At 49.4% G+C, this 22039-nt stretch overlaps 1 protein-coding gene across 3 annotated transcripts in view; it reads right to left on the reverse strand.

The window, feature by feature from the left end:
- Positions 1 to 7922: 7922 nt before the first annotated feature.
- CGNL1 (cingulin like 1) overlaps positions 7923 to 22039 on the reverse strand; it is a 163012-nt gene continuing 148895 nt past the window's right edge. For all 3 annotated transcript variants that reach the window (XM_070421972.1, XM_070421953.1, XM_070421962.1), the window contains one exon: positions 7923 to 21105. In XM_070421972.1, the coding sequence (XP_070278073.1) occupies positions 20976 to 21105 (130 nt within the window). In that variant the 3' untranslated portion in view covers positions 7923 to 20975. The remainder of the gene's footprint in view (positions 21106 to 22039) is intronic.

Genomic DNA, 22039 nt, shown 5'->3' on the forward strand with positions numbered 1-22039 from the left:
GCTGGCTTATTGCAGAGGGTTGGGGCAGCGTGGACTGGGCCAAGGTTTGGGACCCTAGGGGACAAGGTGCTGCTAAATTAATTTACTAAATGGAGGCTAAGGCATTGCGATCGCATTAACACCTCTCCCCACCTTTCTAGGATAGTGCCAAGTCTGTACGATTTAGTTCTTTTCAATAAAGGCAATGAATGCATTAGATCTAGAGTCTCGATTGGTGATGTCCAATCAAAATAAAACGAAAGCTATTTTTGTAATTTTTAATTTTTCTAAGAGCCATATTTTTAAAAGTATAAAGAAATCAATGAAGTTAATTATCATAATATGTTTTTATTTAAGCCAAAATATTATCATTTCAACATTAATATCAGGGTTACTATTGCTAATAGTAAAATAGGAATGAGATATTTTCTATTTGGGGGTTATTAAGTCTTCAAAACCCAGCACGTATTTTACAGTCACCACACATTTCAACTTGGACTGGCTCCATTTCAAATGCTCAATAGCCCAGCTAAGAAGGGTGGGGACCAGAATTGGGATGCCTTTCTCAGACCCCAGTGCCGTCCCTGCTACGGCACGAGTCCTATGTTTGTTCCAAGACAAGGGAATGGCTTCTCTGAAGATACCCTTACAGATCACCCAGCCGGGCCCCCCATCCAGGGTGTGGCTGCCAGTTGATGCAGCCTGGGGTCTGCGGGGACATCCCAGCACAAGCAAAGCCCCTCGGGGAAGCCAGCACCCACGGGCCTCAACCCCACTCACCACACGAGCCCCTTGGACTCCACAAAGAGCGTGTGCTTCCCACGGGACCGCCCTTACGACTTTGCAGAACTTGGCTCTCCTGTTGGGTTTATCTCATCCTCCCAAGTGTCTGTCTAGCTGCTCTGTCAGGTGCAAACTCAGCGGCTATTCTTTACTTTGTCTGGGAATCAGACAAACAAAGCGGGTACAGACAGAGGGAAGCATAGAGAAGCAATGGAGAGAAAGAACTTTCTGGGTTCCCTACGGTGCCCCCGTCCCTGGTCAAGTTCCTGTCCCGTGGGCTCTGTGAGACGTCCCTCCAACCCCAGAACCAGTTCTCCTTGTCACTTACAGTAATCCCTGTGGGTTTTCAGTGCTGGCAGCTTCCAGCCCAGCTTCACCCAGAGGCCACGGCGCACGTTCCTGTCTGGCAGGAGCCACTGGCTCTGGGCACCTGTGACCTTTGTTCTGGTTCCTCTCTAGATGGCAGTGGGGTCACCCCAGATGCTCTCCACATCCCCTCAGCATTCCCGGGGATTTTGTAAAGTCTCATTCCAAGCCCATTCCAGGGAGAAGGGCAGAGAAGGACATGCAGTTCCCCTCCGGATGCAGAAAGCACTGGGCTCCAAGCTTCGGCTATCTCCTCTGCACCGGCATCAAGGACTCCGGCCTCTGGGTGCCTCTGTCCTGTCCACCTCACACCAGAGCTCTCTCTCTCCTGTGAGCCCCAAGCTGCCCACCAAGATTTTCCTGATCCCCAGTTGGAATGCTATGCTGTGCTCCTCGCTCTGCATTCCCACCCCCTCTCCTGTCCCCTGTTTAGCTCTTCCTCCTGCTGTTTCTCTCTAATTGGGAAGTTGACTGCATACCCAACTCCTTTACTTGGTTGTGAGTTCCTTGATGGCAAGGGCGACATTAATCACCTCTTCCCCTCCAGTTTCTCCCATCCCCCTCCCTCGCTGAGCCTAGCAAATAGTAGGTGTTCTTGAGGAGAAGAACAGGACAGAAGGAGAAAAGTAGAAAGGGAGGACAGAAAAGAAGGATTCTTGGGCCAATCATTAAAGTAGAAGATACCATCTAATCACACTGAATTCAAACACTGATTCCGCAGCTACTAGTTGTTGACCTTATTAAAAAGAAATCACAGTTATATACATGATTTTAAAAGTCCAACAGTTCTACAAGCTTTATAACGAAAATTAGCATTTTCCAGCTTCATCCTCTATACCCTGATTGCCACTCTCTAGACATAACCACTGAGGTCTTTTAGCTATTTCTTCTCTTATTTATCTCTATAGAGTAGGCCCCCTTATCCGCAGGGGATACTTTCCAAGACTTCCAGTGGATGCCTGATCGATAGTACTGAATCATTTATATCTATATCTATATCTATATCTATCTATATCTATATCTATCTATATATGTTTTTCCTATACATATCTATGATAAAGTTTAACTTACAACTTAGACACAGTAAGAGATTAAGAAAAATAATTAGTAATAAAATAGAACAATTATAACAATACTAGAGGCCCGGTGCACAAAAATTTATGCACTTGGGGGGGAGAGGGGGTCTCTCAGCCCGGCCTGTGCCCTCTCGCAGTCTGGGACCCCTCGGGAGATAACGAACTGCTGGCTTAGGCCTGCTCCCGGTGGCAGAAGGCAGGCCCAATCCCTAGGTGCAGCCCCTGGTCGGGCTCAGAGCAGGGCCAATTCGGGAGTTGGGGCGCCGCCCCCTGTCATGCACAGAGCAGGGCGGATCGGGAGGTTGCAATGCCACCCCTAGTCACACTCAGGGTAGGCCCGATTGGGGGGTTGGGGCACCGTCCCCTGTCACACTCAAGGCAGGGTCGATGGGGAGGTTGCGGCGCCACCCCCTGTCACGCACAGACCAGGGCCCATCAGGGGGTTGAGGAGCTCCCCCCTGTCACTCACAGAGTAGGGCCGATAGGGGAGTTGGGGCACTGCCCCCTGTCACACACAGAGCAGGGTGGATCAGGGGGTTGGGGCGCTGCCCCCGTCACTCACAGAGCAGGGCCCATCAGGGGGGTTGGGGCTCTGTACCCTGTCACACACAGAGCAGGGTCGATCAGGGGGTTGGGGAGCTCCCCCATGTCATGCACAGGGCAGGACCGATCAGGGGGTTGAGGAGCTCACCCCTGTCACTCACAGAGTAGGGCCGATAGGGGAGTTGGGGCACTGCCCCCTGTCACACACAGAGCAGGGTGGATCAGGGGGTTGGGGCGCTGCACCCTGTCACACTCAGGGCAGGGCCAATGGGGAGGTTATGGCTCTACCCTGTCATACACAGAGCAAGGCCCGTGGAGGGGGGTTGGGGCGCCACCCTCTATCACCCACAGAGCAGGGCCAATCAGGGGGTTGGGGCGCCGCGACTGTCACACTCAGGGCAGGGCCAATGGAGAGGTTATGGCTCTACCCTGTCACACACAGAGCAGGGCCGGTTGGGGGGGGGGGGGTGCCGCACCCTGTCACACACAGAGCAGGGCCGATCAGGGGGTTGGTGCGCTGCACCCTGTCAAATACAGAGCCGCAGGGCAATCAGGGGATTGGGGAGCTCCCCCCTATCAGGCACAGAGCAGGGTTGACCAAGGGGTTGGGGCGCCTTCCCCTGTCACGAACAGAGCAGGGCGGATAGGGAGGTTTTGTTGCTACCCCCTGTCACGCTGATCCCGGTGCCGGGAGGCATATTACCCTTTTACTATATAGAATAGAGGCCTGGTGCATGGGTAGGGGCTGGCTGGTTTGCCCTGAAGGGTGTCCTGGATCAGGGTGGGGGTCCCCACTGGGGTGCCTGGCCAGTCTGGGTGAGGGGCTGAGGGCTGTTTTCCGGCTTGCGAGTGACTGAAGCTCCCAACCGCTCCTTGTTTTCTTTCTTTTTTTTTTTTATTCTGGGCCAGCTTTAGCTCTGAGGCCTCGCTGCTGAAAACATCGATACAATGTTGCGGTCCGGCTGGCTTTCAGTCTGGCTGGTTTCTGGGGTTTTGTTTAGCTTCTTATTTGCAACATAGTACATAGTTGTTTAGAGTTGCAGCTGAGAGGCTGACAAGTGAGGCGGGGAACATTGGAGTCCGCAGTCACTGGAGCAAGCAAGCCTCCCTGCTCACTTCAGTGCATGGCTGCTGGCCGCCATCTAGGCTGATAGTTAATTTGCATAAGGATATGCTGATTAGCCAATGGGAAGGGTAGCAGTCGTACACTAATTACCACATTTCTCTTTTATTAGTGTAGATACTGTAATAAATGTATGTGAATGTGGTCTCTCTCTCTCTCTCTCTCTCTCTCTCTCTCTCTCTCTCTCTTAACCAATCTGATAACCAAGACAGCTATTAAGTGACTAACAGGAACGTATACAGCACAGATACTCTGAACAAAGGAATGAATCATGTCCTAGGCAGGACAGAGCAGGGTGGCAAAAGATTCCATCACACTACTCAACATGCAACTTCTAACTTATGAATTGTTTATTTCTGGAAATTTCCTTTTAATATTTTCAGACCACGGTTGACCGAGGGTAACTAAAACCATGGAAAGTGAAACCACAGATAGAGGGGAACTACTGTATACTCAAACAACACACTTATATGGCTTTATCTAGATTTTGTTTTATTTTAGATCGTATCTATCAACTTTCCATATGGAAGCTGACATTTTGGTCTCTTAAATCTCCCTGCCCACTTCCCCTCTTCCATTCTGCAAATAGAGCTACATCAAAACTTCAGTTAAATCAATATTCAGTGCTTATCCCCTGTTGCTGTACGATCATTAGGTCAGAAAGTGCATTATATAGTAATATTTTCTTTCTTGTACACCTTTTTGTTTTTCCTGGAGTTAACAATTACCACTTTTTCTTCATTATTTAACTTTCTATTTATTTATTACTAACTCATCACTCACTTTCCTTCCAAAGTAGCAGTCTCTCTGGGCGACAACACTCATTGGGTCCTGTGCCAGCCCATCTTTCTGGAGACATCGCCCACCCACTTCCCGCAGAGCCCTTCACACTCCTGGGGCAGCCAGGACTGCTAATTCTTGGCCAGCCCCACAGTGCCCCCCAGTGACTGCCCTGACCAACATCCTGGGGTTTCTCTGCGTGTATCACCTGCTTCCTTTATCTTATGTCTTCTTCTTCCTTGGATAATCTCCTAATTTAGGAGGAACATACCCAAGGCTAAACAGAAATTAAAGTTGTTAAAATTTTGCATTTCTGAAACTGTCTTGATTAATGGTTTGATTATGGAATTCTAGGTATTTAAAAAAAATCATTTTCTCTCTGAATTTTGAAGGCTTTCTTCATGGTTTTCTAGTATCCAGTGTTGCTTTATTTGAAAAGGCGGATACCATTCTAATTCCAGATGTCCTGTTCGCCCCGCCCCCACCCCCGAGAAGTTATTAGGGTCTTCTCATTGTCCCTCGTGGTCTGAAATTTCACGATTGCCTGCCTTGTTATGCATCTATACATGCACGTCTTTCAGACATAAGGAAATTTCTTGAATTCTGCCTTTGATACTTTTCTCCCCTCAATCGTCTCTGTTTCCTATCTGTGGAACTCCTGTTGTTTGGATGTTAGACTGCCTGGATGGATCTTGTAATTTTATTATGTTTCCTCTCCTATTTTCCATCTACTTTATATGATTGTTCTGCTTTTTGTGTGATTTCCTTAGCTTCATTTCTAACTCTTTTATTTGATTTTCTTTCTGCTCCCAAACTTTGAAGTTTCAAAGACGATTCCTGGGGTTGTATGTATTCTCTGGGCCAGCCACAGGACCTTGTTGTTGCTACGGTGGCTGCTTCCTTCTGCTGCCTAACCTACTCATTTCCAAGTTCCTCTTGGCCTTTTCTTTTTCTTTGTTTTTGTCTCTCTCTTGGTTTCTCTCAGATGCCTGATGACCGTCATGGTCCGCTCCCGTTTTAGAGTGGGGCGCTAAGTAGCTGTGGGCAGCCGTCTGTGTGGCAGTAGGGTCCCTGAGCCATCCATCTCCTCCAGAAAGGAACCCTTCAGACTCCTGCCTAGGAGATAGCAACCTGTGGCTGCCAGCACTCCGGGAGCCTGTGGAGGAGGGGTAGGTGCGCTCACCACTCAGTGAGAGCAGACTGCCCCTGTCCTTAGCTATGTCATTGCTCAAAGCCGGCAACACCAGGGAATCAGTGTCTAGTCCAGCCTTGGGCAAACTACGGCCTGCGGGCCGGATCCGGCCCGTTTGAAATGAATAAAACTAAAAAAAAAAAGACCGTACCCTTTTATGTAATGATGTTTACTTTGAATTTATATTAGTTCACACAAACACTCCATCCATGCTTTTGTTCCGGCCCTCCGGTCCAGTTTAAGAACCCATTGTGGCCCTCGAGTCAAAAAGTTTGCCCACCCCTGGGACTCTAGTCTCTTCCAGGATGAGGGAGAGGATCAAGGGCATCTAACTATTTCATATACGAACTTTCAACAAATCCTATTTTTAGCCCCATCTGCATCCCTTTTGCAGAAGATTCTGCATATTTCAAGCTTCTTTCACTGTCAATGTACGTCACACCATTCTCTGGCCCACTGAATTGACACTTGGTGTCAATTTGACAAGAGTCTTTTGCACAGGCTGTCCTTTTAAAGAAGCCACAGGTGGGAGGAATGCTCTCTCAGGCAAAGAGAACCAGCTCAGGGACCAGGGGGAAGGAGGGCTCACACATAGGAATTACCCTCGAGGAAGAACTGTGGTCTATTCACACAGTGGAATACTTCGGCCATAAAAATGAATGAAGTACCAACACATGCTGCAACATGGATGAGCCTTGAAAACATTGTGCTCAGTTAAAGTCAGACTCTGAAGAAAACCAGAGTCTAAAGGTAGGTCAATACTAAGTATTCATTTTGAGAGGCAAAAATTGAGATACTAGAAAGAGATTTGGCTTCAGACAGAATCAGACTCAAATACTGATTCTGTAACTACTGTAGATTCCATTTATTTAAAATTTCCCCAACAGGCAAATCCATAGAGACAGAAAGCTCATTAGTGGTCACCAGGGCTGGGGTGGGAGGGAGGAGTGACTGCTAATGGGTATGGGGTTTCTTTTAGGGGTAACAAAAGTGCTCTGGAATTAGGTAGTAGCGATGGTTAATCTAGGAGTGTGCTAAAAACCAATGAATTGAATATTTAAATGGGTGTAGTGTGTGGTATGGACATTATAGCTCAATAAAACTGTTACTAAAAGAAAATACATGAAAACCCAAAGACTGCTTGTTTTTCTTACCTGCTTCCCAGAAAGGTCTTAGCCTCCCTCCCAGTGTACTAAATATGCACCAGCAAAAAGCCTACAGAGGGGTGGAGATGTAGCAGGGTGGAGTAACCTACTCCATTGTGAAACAGCCAAAGCCAGTTTTCTTTAATAACTGATCGTGAGCATGTCTAGGTATTTTCATCACACACAAAACAGCAGAATCAGAGGTGGAGAACCAGCCCCCCAGGTTACACCTGTGGCTTTGGTTGCCTGTTTCAGGAAGGAAGAAGGCCAACCCGCATGAGGCCCTGCCTGGCAGGTGTGTGGAGCAGGAAGAGAAACGGGAAAATATTGATGGTAAAGGACGAGACAGAACCGCCCCTCAGCCAGGTGTGGAAACAGAATGGAGAAAACCCACTCCGATGCTAGAAGCCTTTCAGGTGATCTCTCCCGACCAATCCTACCTCCTGCTGACCATTTCACCCCTGTATACACAGCATCTAGCAAAACACCCAGCGTAAGTGGGAGCTGAATGAATATTTGTTTAATGAATTCATAGCAACATCACTCAGACAGCAAACAAAAAGGAACAAGTGTCTTACATCAGACTATTGGTTCATAGACATTTACGATATCCCTATAATTAGGCCAGTGATTTAATCTTTCTATGCCTGCATTTTATTTATTTATATATATTTTGCTACAATGCAGAGAATAATGGTACCTATCTTAGAGGATTGTTGTGAGGATTTAAATGAGCTTAGGTATGGCATATACTAAGCACCAAATAAATGTTAACTATCATTCCAGGGAATATTGTGTAACTGTTAAAACTGCGTCAAGGAAATATGTTTATATACATGGAAAAAGTCAGGATAATTTGAAAAGCAGGTTATGTAATAGTATAAACAGTATGATTACAAATTTTATAAAATAAACATACATAGAGAGAAACAAAAGCCAAGACAATATACATAAAATATTTATTTCCAGATATTAAAACCAAGGGTGACTTTCTTCCTCCACTTCTTCCCCTTCTCCCTCTCATTCATATTGTTATTATTGCTCTTTACCTATCTGTATTTTTTAACAATGAGCATAAATTATTTAAGTGAAAGAGTTAATAAAGATTTCACTTGCACACACAAAAAAGCATTTGACACAATTCAATTTTGAGGATACTATTCCCAGAAAATAACCCCAAATACCAAAGAAAATATTGCCTATAGATTTAGGTAAAGTGTATTTTTTATACATTATAGAATAACTGATTTTTTTAAATGTTCAAAAATGTTTAAAGACATTAGGAACATGCTTTCAAATATCAGAAAATGCTACCCATATTAAGTAAATTAACTAGGATAAAAATAACAGGTATCTGATCTCAAGCATATAATAGAACAAAATACTATCATAAACAGAACAGACTAGAAAGAACTGGAGAAAAACATTCACAGGGAAAATAAGGAGTCATTAGCAGAAGGCATGTCTGACTCTGTCCTCTGTTGATTGAAGTTCACTCGGTTTGTCACCTTTTGATCAGTACAGGGTGGGTTCTTTTTCAATGATTCACAAATTAACTTAGAAACCTCTAGACTTATTAGACTTATTATTCTTCCTCGGGTGGAGGGTTGCCCTATGATGTAAAAGTAAAACCATTAAATCTATTAAGTCTAGGAGGAGAAAGGCCCAGAGAAATATGCTTTTGGTTTACTAAGTCATAAAGTTTAGGTAAATATAGCCCCGATCACTTGCCAAAATGCGAGGCAAACACAAGCCATCTCAATTCCACCCACATTTACGAGGTACCTCCCACAAAGATGAGTAACGAAAGGCAGTCTTTGCTCTGGAGGAGCAGAGAAAAACAACTGTAATCAACTGGCCACAATCTGGGAAGGGCTACAATAGGTCAAAGGGTGTGAGCCCAGAGAAGGAACAGTCTGAATATGAAGGATCAGGGAAGGCTTCGTATGGGTTCATATTGGCACTGAGTCTTGAAACATTGGTACCAACCGTTTTGGCTACTGGTGGATTAAATAGTCAGATCCCAAGCAGGGATCATGTCCTTCATGCAACAATAGGCAGTATGTGTAGCTGATCACTTTTAGAGCTCTGTGTTGGTTCCTGAAAGGGTTCATGTCAACCAAATGGCCATTGGAGTTGCATACAGGGACAACCCTTGCATGAAGGAGCAGGCACGGGAGACATTTGGTGGAGCAGGGGGGCGGTGGGGAGTAGCAGGATGCCACCTCACGCAGGATGACACCTTGCTAAGTCCAGCCGTGTGTCTTCGTCAGGGTGGGTCTCTGCTGAGACACAGTGGGCAGTGCCCGTGAGGTATGGCTTGAGGACCTCAGGAGGCCCCCACGTCCACAGCCTAACCTGTCCATTCTGGATGAGTGAGTTCCCTTTCCAAGCTCTAGGTCACCTTACACTCAGACAGAAACCTTGTTGGAAGTGACCTTGAAAGTTATCAAATATACTTCACTTCTAGTTGAGGAGGGTTCTGAGGACCTAGCAGAGGGTGTTTGAGGTAGAGCTGGGACTGGGGACATCCGGGAGAAGGAACAAGATCTAAGTCACCAAGCACTCACTTCTATAATGCATTTTTGCACGCTGGAGAGCTTGCTGCTGTGGTTGGTTTGCAAGGTCATTTGGTAGCAAAGACCTACATTGAAGGCTCACAGAAACAGCCCTCCACTGCCTCTGCCTGAGGACTCCAGGCTCACCCAGTGTTGTGCCTGCAGTGCTCTCTGCTGCCACCCAGTGGATTTATAGAGGAATGTCAGGTAGGAAGTTTAATCCAGAGGTTCTGTGTGGTCCCCAGACCAGTAGCATCAGCATCAAATTTTTGGCTGTTCTGGAAATTCTGAAAGTGAGGCCAGCAGCCTACATTGTAACATGCTTCCCAGATGGCTCTGGTGTGTAATTTTTAAATCTCTGGTCTAGAGTCTAGAACAGCGGTGGGCAAACTTTTTGACTCAAGGGCCACAATGGGTTCTTAAACTGGACCGGAGGGCCGGAACAAAAGCATGGATGGAGTGTTTGTGTGAACTAGTATAAATTCAAAGTAAACATCATTACATAAAAGGGTACGGTCTTTTTTTTTTTTTTAGTTTTATTCATTTCAAACGGGCTGGATCCGGCCCGAGGGCCGTAGTTTGCCCACGGCTGGTCTAGAAGCATGGGAAGCATGTCAAAATGTAGGCTGCTGGCCTCACTTTCAGAATTTTCAGGACAGCCAAAAATTTGATGCTGATGCTACTGGTCTAGATTCTAGACTAACTAGAGATTTTCACCCTGGGATGTTTATAATGGATTATCAGAGAATTCTCAATTGGAGAAGCTGATTCTTCTTATTGATGATCAAGGATCGTGCCCTTTATAAGAGCTATATTTTACTAGCCATTTTTTAAAACATATTTTATTGATTTTTTACAGAGAGGAAGGGAGAGGGATAGAGAGTTAGAAACATTGATTCAGCTGCCTCCTGCACACTCCCTACTGGGGATGTGCCCACAACCAAGGTACATGCCCTTGACTGGAATCAAATCTGGGACCCTTCAGTCTGCAGGCCGATGCTCTATCCGCTGAGCCAAACCAGTTAGGGTACCACTAGCCATTTTTAAAAAAATTATTTATCTCCTCAAAAAGGACAAGAAGGCACACAACCCAACTCCTCTGTTTTTATACAGAATCTTCTGTTTATAAACATCCACTGCTTCCCTGTTTCTGGGAGTGATAGTCAAGATCTCCCAAAAATATAGTCCCAAACCTATTTTACAGCCTCAACTCCAAGTATTCCATTACTCTGATACAAATGGCTGATTCTCTGAGTCCAGCCTCATCCATGTGTTCACTCTGAACCTTCCATCAGCCACAGATGCACCCATCTGTAAGATTAAATTTTCAGTCAAAGGGTCTAAAACAGTGCACCCACTTTGAAGACCCTTTCAAACACCATTTCCCATGAACCCTCCCCCAATTGCCCCAGCCAACAACGATCTTTCCTGTCATGAACCACCACACAGTTCATCTATACCTCTCTTTTAGAGCCTTAGACTCTGCCCCTTGATTTTTAGTCCTTAGTGGACATATCTTATCCCTTTGAGTCCAGGGGCTGAGTCCTACCCATCTCAGTGCAGGCTGGTGCTGCGTTGGGCACAGTGAATGCTCTTTTTTTAAAAAAAATATATTTTATTGACTTTTTACAGAGAGAAAGGAAGAGGGATAGAGAGTTAGAAACAGCGATGAGAGAGTAACATCGATCAGTTGCCTCCTGCACACCCTCTTCTGAGGATGTGCCGGCAACCAAGGTACATGCCCTTGACCGGAATCGAACCCGGGACCCTTGAGTCCCCAGGCTGACGCTCTACCCACTGAGCCAAACCGGTTATGGCGTGAATGTTCTTTGAAAGGTGTAAATGAATAACTTTGAGGCTCTCACAAAATAGCAGCTCAACAAGGAATGTTGTTCATTAAAATCAGTGCAACGCAAACATCGCAACGTGAGGTTAACTTAGGAGCCCCAGGTGACCTGGGCCAGGCTGGGAAGACAAAGATTGGTATTGTCCCAGGTCCTCTTTGGGACTCCACTAACCTACCAGCCACATCAGGGCCAGAAGTGGCCACCAACTCCCCCTGCTGCCACCACAACTGTTGTGCCAGGACTCACTGCGTGCAGCCCTGCGAAGCCTTCCATCCCAGCAGCCTCTTAGCTCCATCAGGAGCGCACCTGAGAACGCAGCAGCCCTTGGAAAACTCCACCTTTGCAGCCACTACCGACACCTGGTGGGGAATGCTGCCTCCCATAGACCCTGAGCCTTTGGTCCAAATCTTCTGTTGCCATGTCAGGAAGATGGGTGGACCTGTAAGGTCTCTCCCCCTGCAGGCCACTTGCCCAGTGGTCCCCAAGAAGTGTCCCTATATTTACAGTTCTGAGCATGTGGACCTGCTGGGGAGAGAAAGCCACCGGGCCTGACCCTGAAACTGGGGTAGGGGATGCCACTGAAAGCCCGTGGGAAGTCAGAGTAAAGAATCCAGGATCCACCAGAGAGAAACATGAGAATCAGAAAATGATCACCAAAACAGGGAGCAAGAGAGTGAAACCTGAGGGGGCAAATGGAAAGGACGGCCCACCCAGCAGGCTGAGGCTGACATGGCCAGGGCCTGGGGCTCCCGCACCCAGAGTCCTAGGGATGTCCAGGCACAGGGGTTTGGGGGCCTGGATCCCTTGAGGCTGAGGCCTCTTCAGACAGACCCTGGCCTTTTAACTTAAAGCTCCCTCATGTATGTGGCACTACAGTCCCCGAAAATAAATCCAAACTTCGTGGCCCAGCCTGCCTTCAGGATCGCCTCCCTGATCCATGAGTCCCAGCCCTAGATGCAACCCTCCTGGTACGCAGTCAGTCCCAAGCTCCAGGAGGGATGGCCTGGGGGATGGGGTGTTCAGGGCCCCACTCACCTCACCATGTTTTATAAATCCCCTCAAGTGGCTTTCATTTGCTTCTCTGGTGGGACACATAATTCCGGGGCCCAGGCAACATCGAGAAGCGGACTTGGAAGAAATAAGAGAAACCAGAAAGAGTGGTTGAGTCTGCATAGGGACTGGAGAAATTGGGTCAAAGATGAAAGAGTTACTTTTCACTGTTTTACTCAATTATCCTATTTGTATTTTTTAGTGATACTTAAAAAACACACTAGCCTTACAGAGAATAATTAAAAGGACACGAATAGACAAGTCACAAAAGGACATCTTATAAATTAAATACCACTAACAATACAAAGGAGGTTAACTTGATGAAAGAGGTCAGTCTGTTATTCAAGAAGAGGTTAATGGGGCGGGGGGGGGGGGGGGGGGGGGGGGCGCGTGGGAGGCTGGAGGAACTGCCACATCTTTATATTGTTGGTGTCTGTGCATGTTGGTATAGCCCTTAGAAAAGCAATTTGGCAACATTTATAGAGACTTAAAGTTGTGTGTGTGTGTTTCACTTGATAACCCAGTAATTCCACTTCTAGTGATGAATTCCAATTCACAAGTTTTAATTGTAAGAAGTCAATATTTAGAATTCTAGACATCTAATAATATAGGGATGATAATTAACCAAATGGAATTCACTCGATGGGATGTTATGCAGCATTTCAAAACATAATAAAGATTAATATCAGGAAACATACTTATTCTAATGTTAAGTGGCAACAAAGCATACTTAATCATAAACACTGTGACTGTAATTATCTTTAAAAACTGCATAGGAAAAAAGACTGGAAGGAAATGCACTAACATGCTCGTGGTGGCTGCATGAGGCTGGTGGGATTATTTTCCGGATTTTGGTAATATAGTTGCCCTATTTTATATGGAAAAATAAACAAATGAGGCAGGGAATGAAGGACAAAGGGAGAGTCTTCAACCCTATCACCAATGTTGTGTTTCTTTTATTTAAGAAGGTGAAGCAGACAAGACCAAACGTTAATCACTGCTAACTCTTGGTGGTGGGAGCACAAATTCCTCAACAGAACAAACCAAAAGTCCTTCCCTGGCAATTCTGAGACCCAGTGCCATGCTGTGTTACCTGCCCAGTTCTGTCTTCCCACCTGTGGTGCTCCCTAATTGTCTTTGTTGCTGATGTTAGTAGCAAAGTCACAGGGACTAACTACACGTGGCCTCTTAACAGCTGGAAGCCAACGCTGGATAAATGGATAGTCCTCCGAGAGTCCACCCGCCAGGCGACCCCCAGCGGGGCAGTGCAATGCTCCCTGCCTGTACACCTCTCACCACGCAGGGATTGACCAAGTTATCCTGGGCACCCCGACCCTTTCCACAGGCCCGCGAAGGCCACATGGCCTCAGAAAGCCCACCAACATTTTGTACTTGGTTTTAGAATCCAGCAACAATGAAACACACAGACAAAATTCTTTACATTGCCATGAAGGGGAGGAGGTAGAACAAGTCATTCGTGTCAGAAAATGAAGCTGGTTTAGGAAGCCATGTGTGAACCGGGAATAATCACTCCCCGGGAGGGCCAGCGCCCGGTTAGAGCGAGGCCAGATGAAGAGGCTGCAGGCAGGTGACTGCAGGCCAGCTGTTCTCTAGTTCTTTGTTATCTGAACGCCAGAAGCAGTCAGCCCGGAGAGGGCAGACAGAGACTTGGATGGCCTCCTTCTGGAGCAGCCGGCAGCCCCAGGAGGAGTTTGCCCCTGTCCTTTCTAGATCTCATTTCCCTTACCCAGCTCTGCAGGGACCCCGTGTCTATCTCAAAGGAGCCCCCATATTCGTGCCCAGCGATAGGTCAGGGACCATCGCACCCAATGAAAATCCAGGCAGCCCCAGACCAGAGATGAAACCCAGCAAACCAAGGGGCTGGACTGGCCGGCTTACCAGTTGGTCCTTTCAGAGGCAGGAGGGCATTTGAGCAGAGTCCCCTGCTCTACCTCAAGCTCCAAGTCCTTTCCTGGAAAGCAAACCTGTCCTGGAAGGACCAGAAGGGCCAAGGCGGGTGGAAGGAGGAGAGGCGGGCAGGCAGGGGGGGCCTGCAGACGGGAGGGGCGGGCTGTCTGCCCTCCTTTCATGCAGGCCTCACGCTCCAAAAGCAGACTTTCCACCCAGAGGCTGCTGCTGACCTCAGACAAACCACCACCATTGTGCCTGCCGTCCCCAGCTGGGGAGGTCCGCGGTGGCTATGCTGATGGGCAGCAGGGAGCATGGCCCTGGCACAGGGCATCGCTGGGTGGTGACAGAAGCAGACCGGGACTCGACCCCAGCCCCACTTTACTAACTGCTGACTTCGGACAAGTTATTTCTCTTTCTGCACACGTTGCCTACCATCACCCACCACGCAGGATGCCGATTAAATCCGGTAAAGTATAAGGACTCCTGGTCCACAGGATTTGCCCAGTTGCAGTGTTTACCCTGTTACGGGATTTTAGATGTTTAAGTATCATTTCCCCCGCCCCAAAAGACCAATGGGGCCATCCACGGGGCGACATTGGTTTGTCTCTGTAGAGTCCCCGGGTGGGGGGGTTCAGAAGGGATGCCGTCCGTCTGCTGGGTGGATGGGAGGCAGATGCCTATCGCATACCCAACCTGCACACACAATCCCTCTCCACTGTTCTAGAAGGTTCTCATCACAAAGCAGTCTGGGGATTGGGGAGGTAAATGTCCCATCCAACTCAGGGGCTTGCTGGTGTTGCCCAAAGACCACCTTCCTTGCATGAGGCAGTGGGAGGCCCAGTGAGCAGCCCTCCCACGCAGCTCGGGCCCAGACGAGTCAGCACAGCACCAGAGAGGCATCGGAAGTGAAATGAGAGACCCAAAGATCATAGCAGCCACTGGCACCTAAGATAGCTCGGTTAGAAGAGCAACTAAAAATCTATGGTGGCCACGTCCATCTGGTGTGTGGCTTTGAAGGTTAACCTTGATTTCCAAGTGCCTTTGATTGCAATGCTCAGAGTGGAGCTAGGCAGCAGGCTGTTGAGTTGGACAGAACCCCACAATGGCAGGGAGACCTGTAAGAGGAAGGATCAGAGCCCTCAGGGGTCCCTAATACAAGATCCGATGAGAGACCTTTGTGCTCCCGGGCAGTGAGTGTGGGCGAGAGGCAGCACAGCTTCCTGGGGTACAGTGTGAACCCCAGAACCAGACCCAGACTCCAATCCCGGCTCTTGCACCTGCTACCGTATGTATGCCCTGGGACAGGGTAGTAACTCCCTCTGCCGGGGCTGCTTCACTTGTCACAGCAGTACCTGCTCAGGGGGTGACTGGCAGGATCACGTCAACACAGGCAAAGGGTTTAGAACAGTGCCTGACACGTGGCAGGTAAGTGCTCCACATACGTTAGCCACTGAATTGCATATGATCTCAGGGAAAACGTGGTACTGACTATACATAGTGTGAGCTAGCCAAGCACAAGGAAAAATAGACTAATTTGGTATGCCATAAACACATGAAGGACTTAGTATTTATATCTGATTTCCACTTGGCTTAATAATCATTTTCATAATCACACTGAGAGCTTCTGAAGGTCCTAGACTGTGGCTTCAACCTTCGATCGGCCGCAGCCCCCGGCCCACAGTGGCAGTTTCACCTCACGGGCTGGCCATTTACTCCAGATGTGGCCTATGGGAAACTCCAACCCCCCCAGGTCTCAGGTTCCCAATCTGCCAGTTTCTGCCTCTCATAAAACTGTTTAATTTGGTTTACCCAGTAAAGCTCTGGAGTCACGGAGGAGTTGTTGACAATCTGCTGAGAGACCGAGTGAGGCTCCACACGCTGGGAAACTGGCAAACGTCATCCCACAGAAGAGGTGCTGTTGCGAATGTCATTTGGATCCGCACTGCCCACTTCCCAGCCTTCATAAACCCAGCGTGGGGACCACACTCAACCGTGCTCTGCGGATGGAGACCGGCGGGCCTCAGGCCATGCGCTTGGATGCCTGCGATGATTTCCAGCTGTGTTCTGCAGGTCCGAGAGCAGGACCGGGTCAGGCTGATGCCTCTGCAAGGCCTGGAACTTCTGGACTTGGGGCTGTTCAGCCCCCATAGGGCCTTGCGGTCTGGTCATTTCCCTACCATTTGAAAACTTAGAGCACAAAACTTTCTGGCTAATGACTGTCCCCAACAAAGACAGGATCACTGTAACTGTCCTCACGGTCAAAGAACGAATGCCAAACGCGTGGAGGAAGGCGCTGCAGGCCTGGAAGGACGTCTTCCCTTCGACTGTGGCTCCCCAGAAGAGGTGGCCTCGCCGAACTCTCCTCCCACCGGACCCTGGCAGAGGGGCCAAAGAAAGAGGCCTACCTACAGCTTCAAAAGTAGATAATGCCAGAAAGAGCACCTTTTATTGCAAAGGATAAAATACCTCAAAACACCTGACTAAAAAACAACAACCCTGACTTTTAAACAATTATGCAAAGGCTGGGAGGATGTGAAAAGTAGAAAATCTCACTTGTATTTGAGATGCTCTGGTCAGAATAAGGAGAGTCAAGGGCTATAGGATAGTGGGGTGGACAGGATGCTTACATGACTGGGGGCATCAAACAGCAGCCGCCTGCAGCAGCCCGGATGGTGAATACAGAGCTGCCCTGAAGCCCTGGCCGGTGTGGCTCAGTGGGCTGAACATCATCCCCTGCACCAGAAGGTCGCTGGTTCGACTCCCGGTCAGGGCACATGCCCAGGTTGCCGGCTTGATCTCCAGTCGGGGGCCTGCAGGAGGCAGTCGAGCAGTGTTTCTCACATCAGTGTTTCTCAAATCAATAAAAACATATGTATATTTTTAAAGAGCTGCCCTGCAGGGCAGGCAGAGTTTCAAGAAGCCACCAGGGCTGCTGAGGGACCAGAGGAGCAGCAGCAGGGAGCCAGGACCACCCTGAGAACTGGAGGCACGAGGAGCAGGTGTGGTCACCCACGTCGGTGGAAGCTGGGGGCATCAGGGAACCCGCAGACTGAGCCACAGCCTGAAACTGCACAGAGCAGGGAGTGACAGCCGAGAAATGCCCCACCTCCCCTGCTCCCATCAGTGGACCCCAATCACAGCGGTCACCGCGAGAGGACAGGACAGAAAATGGGTCTGAGGACAGAAAATGAGCAGTGTAGGTCCTTTCCATGGAGAAGTAACTTCCGTTTCCTATAAAATGGAGACCATGGTACCTACTGTCAGCCTGCTATAAATCAAGAGAGATTATGTGCAGCTCTAGCCAGTGTTTCTCAGTGGGCAGAGCATTGGCCTATACCCAAGGTTTGCAGGTTCACGCATGTGGGAGGCAACCAATCAATCTGTCTCAAATTGATTTTTCTCTCTCCTTCTCTCTCCCCCTCTAAAATTCAATGGAAAAAAAAGATATCCTCGGGTGAGGATTAACCAAAAAAAAAAGAGAGAGATTTTGTGCAAACTGATGACAAGAGAACAAGTTTAGTTTAGGAACAAGGAATCAACAGGCGCCGCCTCTTTATTCTGTTAACATACTTCTCGGTTTGCTGAAAATGGGCAGTTTGGACTTCTCGGCACATCACAGGCATCCGGGTACACTCCTTCTCTGTGTCACCCTGACCCACACCCACCCTTCTGTTTCAGAAACTGCTCTCGGCCTGAATGCCGCCGTATTTCACTTCCTGGAGCAGCTTCCAGCCATTCACTTCGGCTGTTTCTTGGCAGACAGGGAGCCACGCTCTGGAGAAAACAAGGAAGTCCAAATAATGGGAGAGTTGAGATTCCCGTCGGGTGAGACCGTTTATTGAAAGGCAATCTTGCTTGATCCAGGAGTTCTTACATGAGGGCAGCTTCATAAGAATGTCTCTTCCCCATGACACATCTAAGCAATCAAACCAAACGAATGCAGAAACCCAATGGAATGAGCCTGCTGGCGTTGTCGAATGACTCTCAGAAGCAGGAAAGCAATTATAAAGATACAGGATGATTGTCTCCTCGGCATTGCATTTGGCCACATATTTGTTTATTAAATAAAATGTTTTGTTTTTAAGCTAGCTAAAGAAAATATTCTTGAGCAGGGTTAGTCCTTAAAGCAACAAAAATCATGTGTATATAATAAAATCAAAGTATGAGAGCATGCCAGAGTGGGACAGGTCTGGGCCCTGGTCCTCACTTATTCTGGGAATCTGGGGCTCTGTGGGCATGTGCCCCGTCGGGATCACCAGGGCAAGATAAACTGGGACTTGGAAACACCCCTTTCAACATCCAGGCCAGTACTCTGCCCACCTCAATCTCCCCGCACGCACCCAGCTCACTGCCGGCTCCAACACCGTGGAGAAGGGCACAGGTAGCATGTAAAACAGCCCATTTTTAGATAAGGATGCAAGTCTTCTGAATGGTGAGCTCTGGTCTCCATTCTCGCACCAGCCCAGGGGAACCAGAAGGAAGTGGCCAAAGTGAGGGGCAGGGACTTCCTCACCAACCAAGACCGACACCCACTGGCTCCCACAGCTCCTAGGCCTCAGAGCTTTCTCACCTCCCAGCCTCAGTTACGCGTGGGCTGAGGCATTACCAGGCAGGCCTCCTGGCACATACCTCAACATGGTGGAAGCGGCGGGGGAATCAGGAACATGCCAAGGGTGGAAGGAACCCTGGAGTTCCAGCGGGACAGTCGACCAACTGCAGGCTTGTTGCATCCCCGAGAGGACAGCGGGATCCAGGCGGGGTACGGAGGGCTCGGCCTCTGTGCCCATTTGTATGACTGTTGTCTATCACCCCCTTTCCCCTGACTGTGCTCCAGGAAGAGTTGCATTTTGATCCATTTTACTCACTGTTTTATTTCCAGTGCCGAGGACCATGCCTGACACATCGTAGACACCCAATAAATATTTGTAAATGAATCAGTTGCTAAAGGGAGGAATTTCTCCACACCCCAAACCAGAGGTGAGGAAGGCTTGGCGCTCCTGCTCCAGGGGCCTCACGTGTGTGTGTGTGTGTGTGTGTGTGTGTGTGTGTGTGTGTGTGTGGCACTAATGCATGCCTCCCGTCTCTAGGATGCGTGGGCCTCTGCTGAAGCAGATGAACACTGCCCTCTCTGCCCCACCCATGGCCACGGCTCACAGGGTTCTCTCCCTGGCCCTGACTGAGGAGAGCCCAGCTGTGATGGCCTGGCCTCTGGGTGTGCCTGGGGACTGTCACAGTGGGAGGAGACACCAGGAAGGCCAGGAGGAAGTGACGGGTACCCTGCATCCTCCCAGTGCCACGCTCCCTGTAATTCTGTCCCTGCAACGTGGCCTTGCCCAGACGGCACCCAATTGCAGTCCGCAGTCACTCCGTGCCTGGTGCCGGCCGATGTCCCTCTGCCCCCAGGAAGTTGGAAAGAGCCTTCCCATTTGCACAGACACGCCTCTATCTGATTTCAGCTTCTTTCCTCCCTTCCCTACATAAACCTGAGATCCTGCTCAATCCACCTCCTGTCTACACATCCCCCAGCTTTCAAGGACTTCCTCCTCCCCACCCAAACCCGCACACACCTGCTTATCTCTCCTCCCTTCTCCCTTTCCTTGTGACCTCACTGGATACCTCCTGCCTCTTCCTAAGTCCATGAGCCTTGACCCCATATCCTCCTCTTCCCCATCCAGCAACCACCCTGCCCAAGGATGGGAGAGCCCGGTCAGAGGCCTGCTGTCGGAGGGAGGAGAGGACCAATAAGAAATGACAGGACGGCCCCACGTTCCGGAAACCACATTGCCCGTCAAAAGCCCTACTTGCAAGTCTCCCCAAGAAGTTGCAGGTGGTGCCTGGGCACTGGTTTCAGCACGGTGCAGAAATTACAAGATTCCAGATAAAATGAACCACCAAGGCCATGGATACAAGTGACCCTCTGACCCTCTCCTCCGTCAGCAAGCTGTGCACCGAGACCACCTGAGCTTCTCTCCTCGGGGTTCACTGTCCCTTAACACCAGACCGATTCTTTTTCTAATGTCCACATGGTCTTTGTTCTACCTTCTCTCTCTTGCCTCTGCTCCTCAATACTTAAAACCTAGTAACTTCACATTTAAAAAAGTAATACTCAATACAGACGTGTGAACCTGACAGACAGGCCCCCGGGAAGCCTCTGTCACAGTCCGAAACGGAACAGCAGCGGCCATGAGAAGTTCTTTAAAATATGTACAGCCTGCGCACCACTTCCCACGTGCACAGCGGCTGTTAAACAGTGACGAGCATTTGGACCCTTCCTCCTGGCGGGGGGAGGGCAGGGGGCAGGAGCAGCAATGCAGACAGCGGTGCAGAGAGGACTTGGGCTGACGAATTATATTTCCAAAGCACCCAGCGGGCGGTGGCTGCCGGGCCTCGGGCGGCTCAGCCTTTACCCTGCAATAGCTCCCTAAGATCAGAGAGCCATGTTCGCTCACACCCCTAGGTGAGCGGAGTGGAGCACAGAGGAATCGCAGGTTATGGGAAGAGGCAGCGAAGGTCTCGGCGCCGGAGGACGGGTGCTGCCTCCCCTGCCTCCTGCTGCGGCGGCTGAGGGTCCCTGGGAGGAAGGACGGCCCCTCGAGCCCCCTCCACAGGCCCGGAAGAGGGCTCAGAGCTGGCTGATGGCATCCTTGGGGAAGGTGTAGCTCAGCGGCGCCTCGTAGAGGCTCCCCCCGTCGGTGCTGAGGTCGTCGTCGTCGTCCATGTCGTCCAGCACTTTGCTGGGCAGCTTCTTCAGTCTGCGGGGGACAGCGGTCATGAGTCCCGGCCCTGGGCTGGGGCCCACCCTGATCTGGAGATGGAGGCATGGGCTGGGTTCCTGCCTCTCACCCCACTGAGTGGCAGGGAGCATGTGAATTTACCTTGACCATCAGGGAGCCAATGCCCAGCTCTCAGCATGGGAGCCGCTGGCTGGGTGGGCTGGGCAGGGCAGGGCGGGGCTGGGACAAGGTCAGTGGTACTGTTTCCCTTTCATTTCAAGCTCCAATATGGCTCATCAGGTGCTGTTACTGATCCCACCTTAATTTAAATTTTTGATGTCTTGTCCATCAGAGGTTTTTTGGGATTTTTTAAAATATTGCATTTAATATTATCTCTCTTGATTACTGGGATTTTTGGTGCCCCCTCAAATGCTGTACCGTAATGCCGGCCCTGGGGCCGAGTTCTCGACGGATAAGCCCTGTTGATAGGATTCTCCAGGGGCTGGAATCTTCTGCCCACGATCAAAGAACTACCTGTGCCGCCAGCACAGTCAGCCTCCGAGAAAGGCTCCACTCCATGGAGGGGCGTGAACCTAACCCACCCCCAACGCCAACGCCCAAGGCAGTGACCCTGCAGGGAAAGCGACCCCTCCCCCGCCCCCAATCCCCTTCAGACCACGGAAGCAATTCTCTCCTGCAACCAGGATATCCTCGTCCTCATGAGGATGCACACCAAAACTCTGCCTTATTTCTCCAGAAGTTACGTATAAATAGGAGAGCTAAGGGCTGATCGAGGAGCTGCCCGCTCTGTGGCGGTGGAAGCTAGTGTTACCTGCTCTGAGCCTCAGTTTCCCCATATGGACAACAGGGACAGTATCTGCCTGGCTGGCACTGGGGCACTGGTCTGGGGATGACACATGTGACACATGTGAGATCTTACTGAGCACGTGAGGAGACTGAAGTGGGCAGACAC

Source organism: Myotis yumanensis, unplaced genomic scaffold (genome assembly GCF_028538775.1).
Source record: "Myotis yumanensis isolate MYYU_CA2020_CCGP unplaced genomic scaffold, mMyoYum1.0.hap1 SCAF_1, whole genome shotgun sequence".
In the NCBI taxonomy this organism is placed as follows: domain Eukaryota; kingdom Metazoa; phylum Chordata; class Mammalia; order Chiroptera; family Vespertilionidae; genus Myotis; species Myotis yumanensis.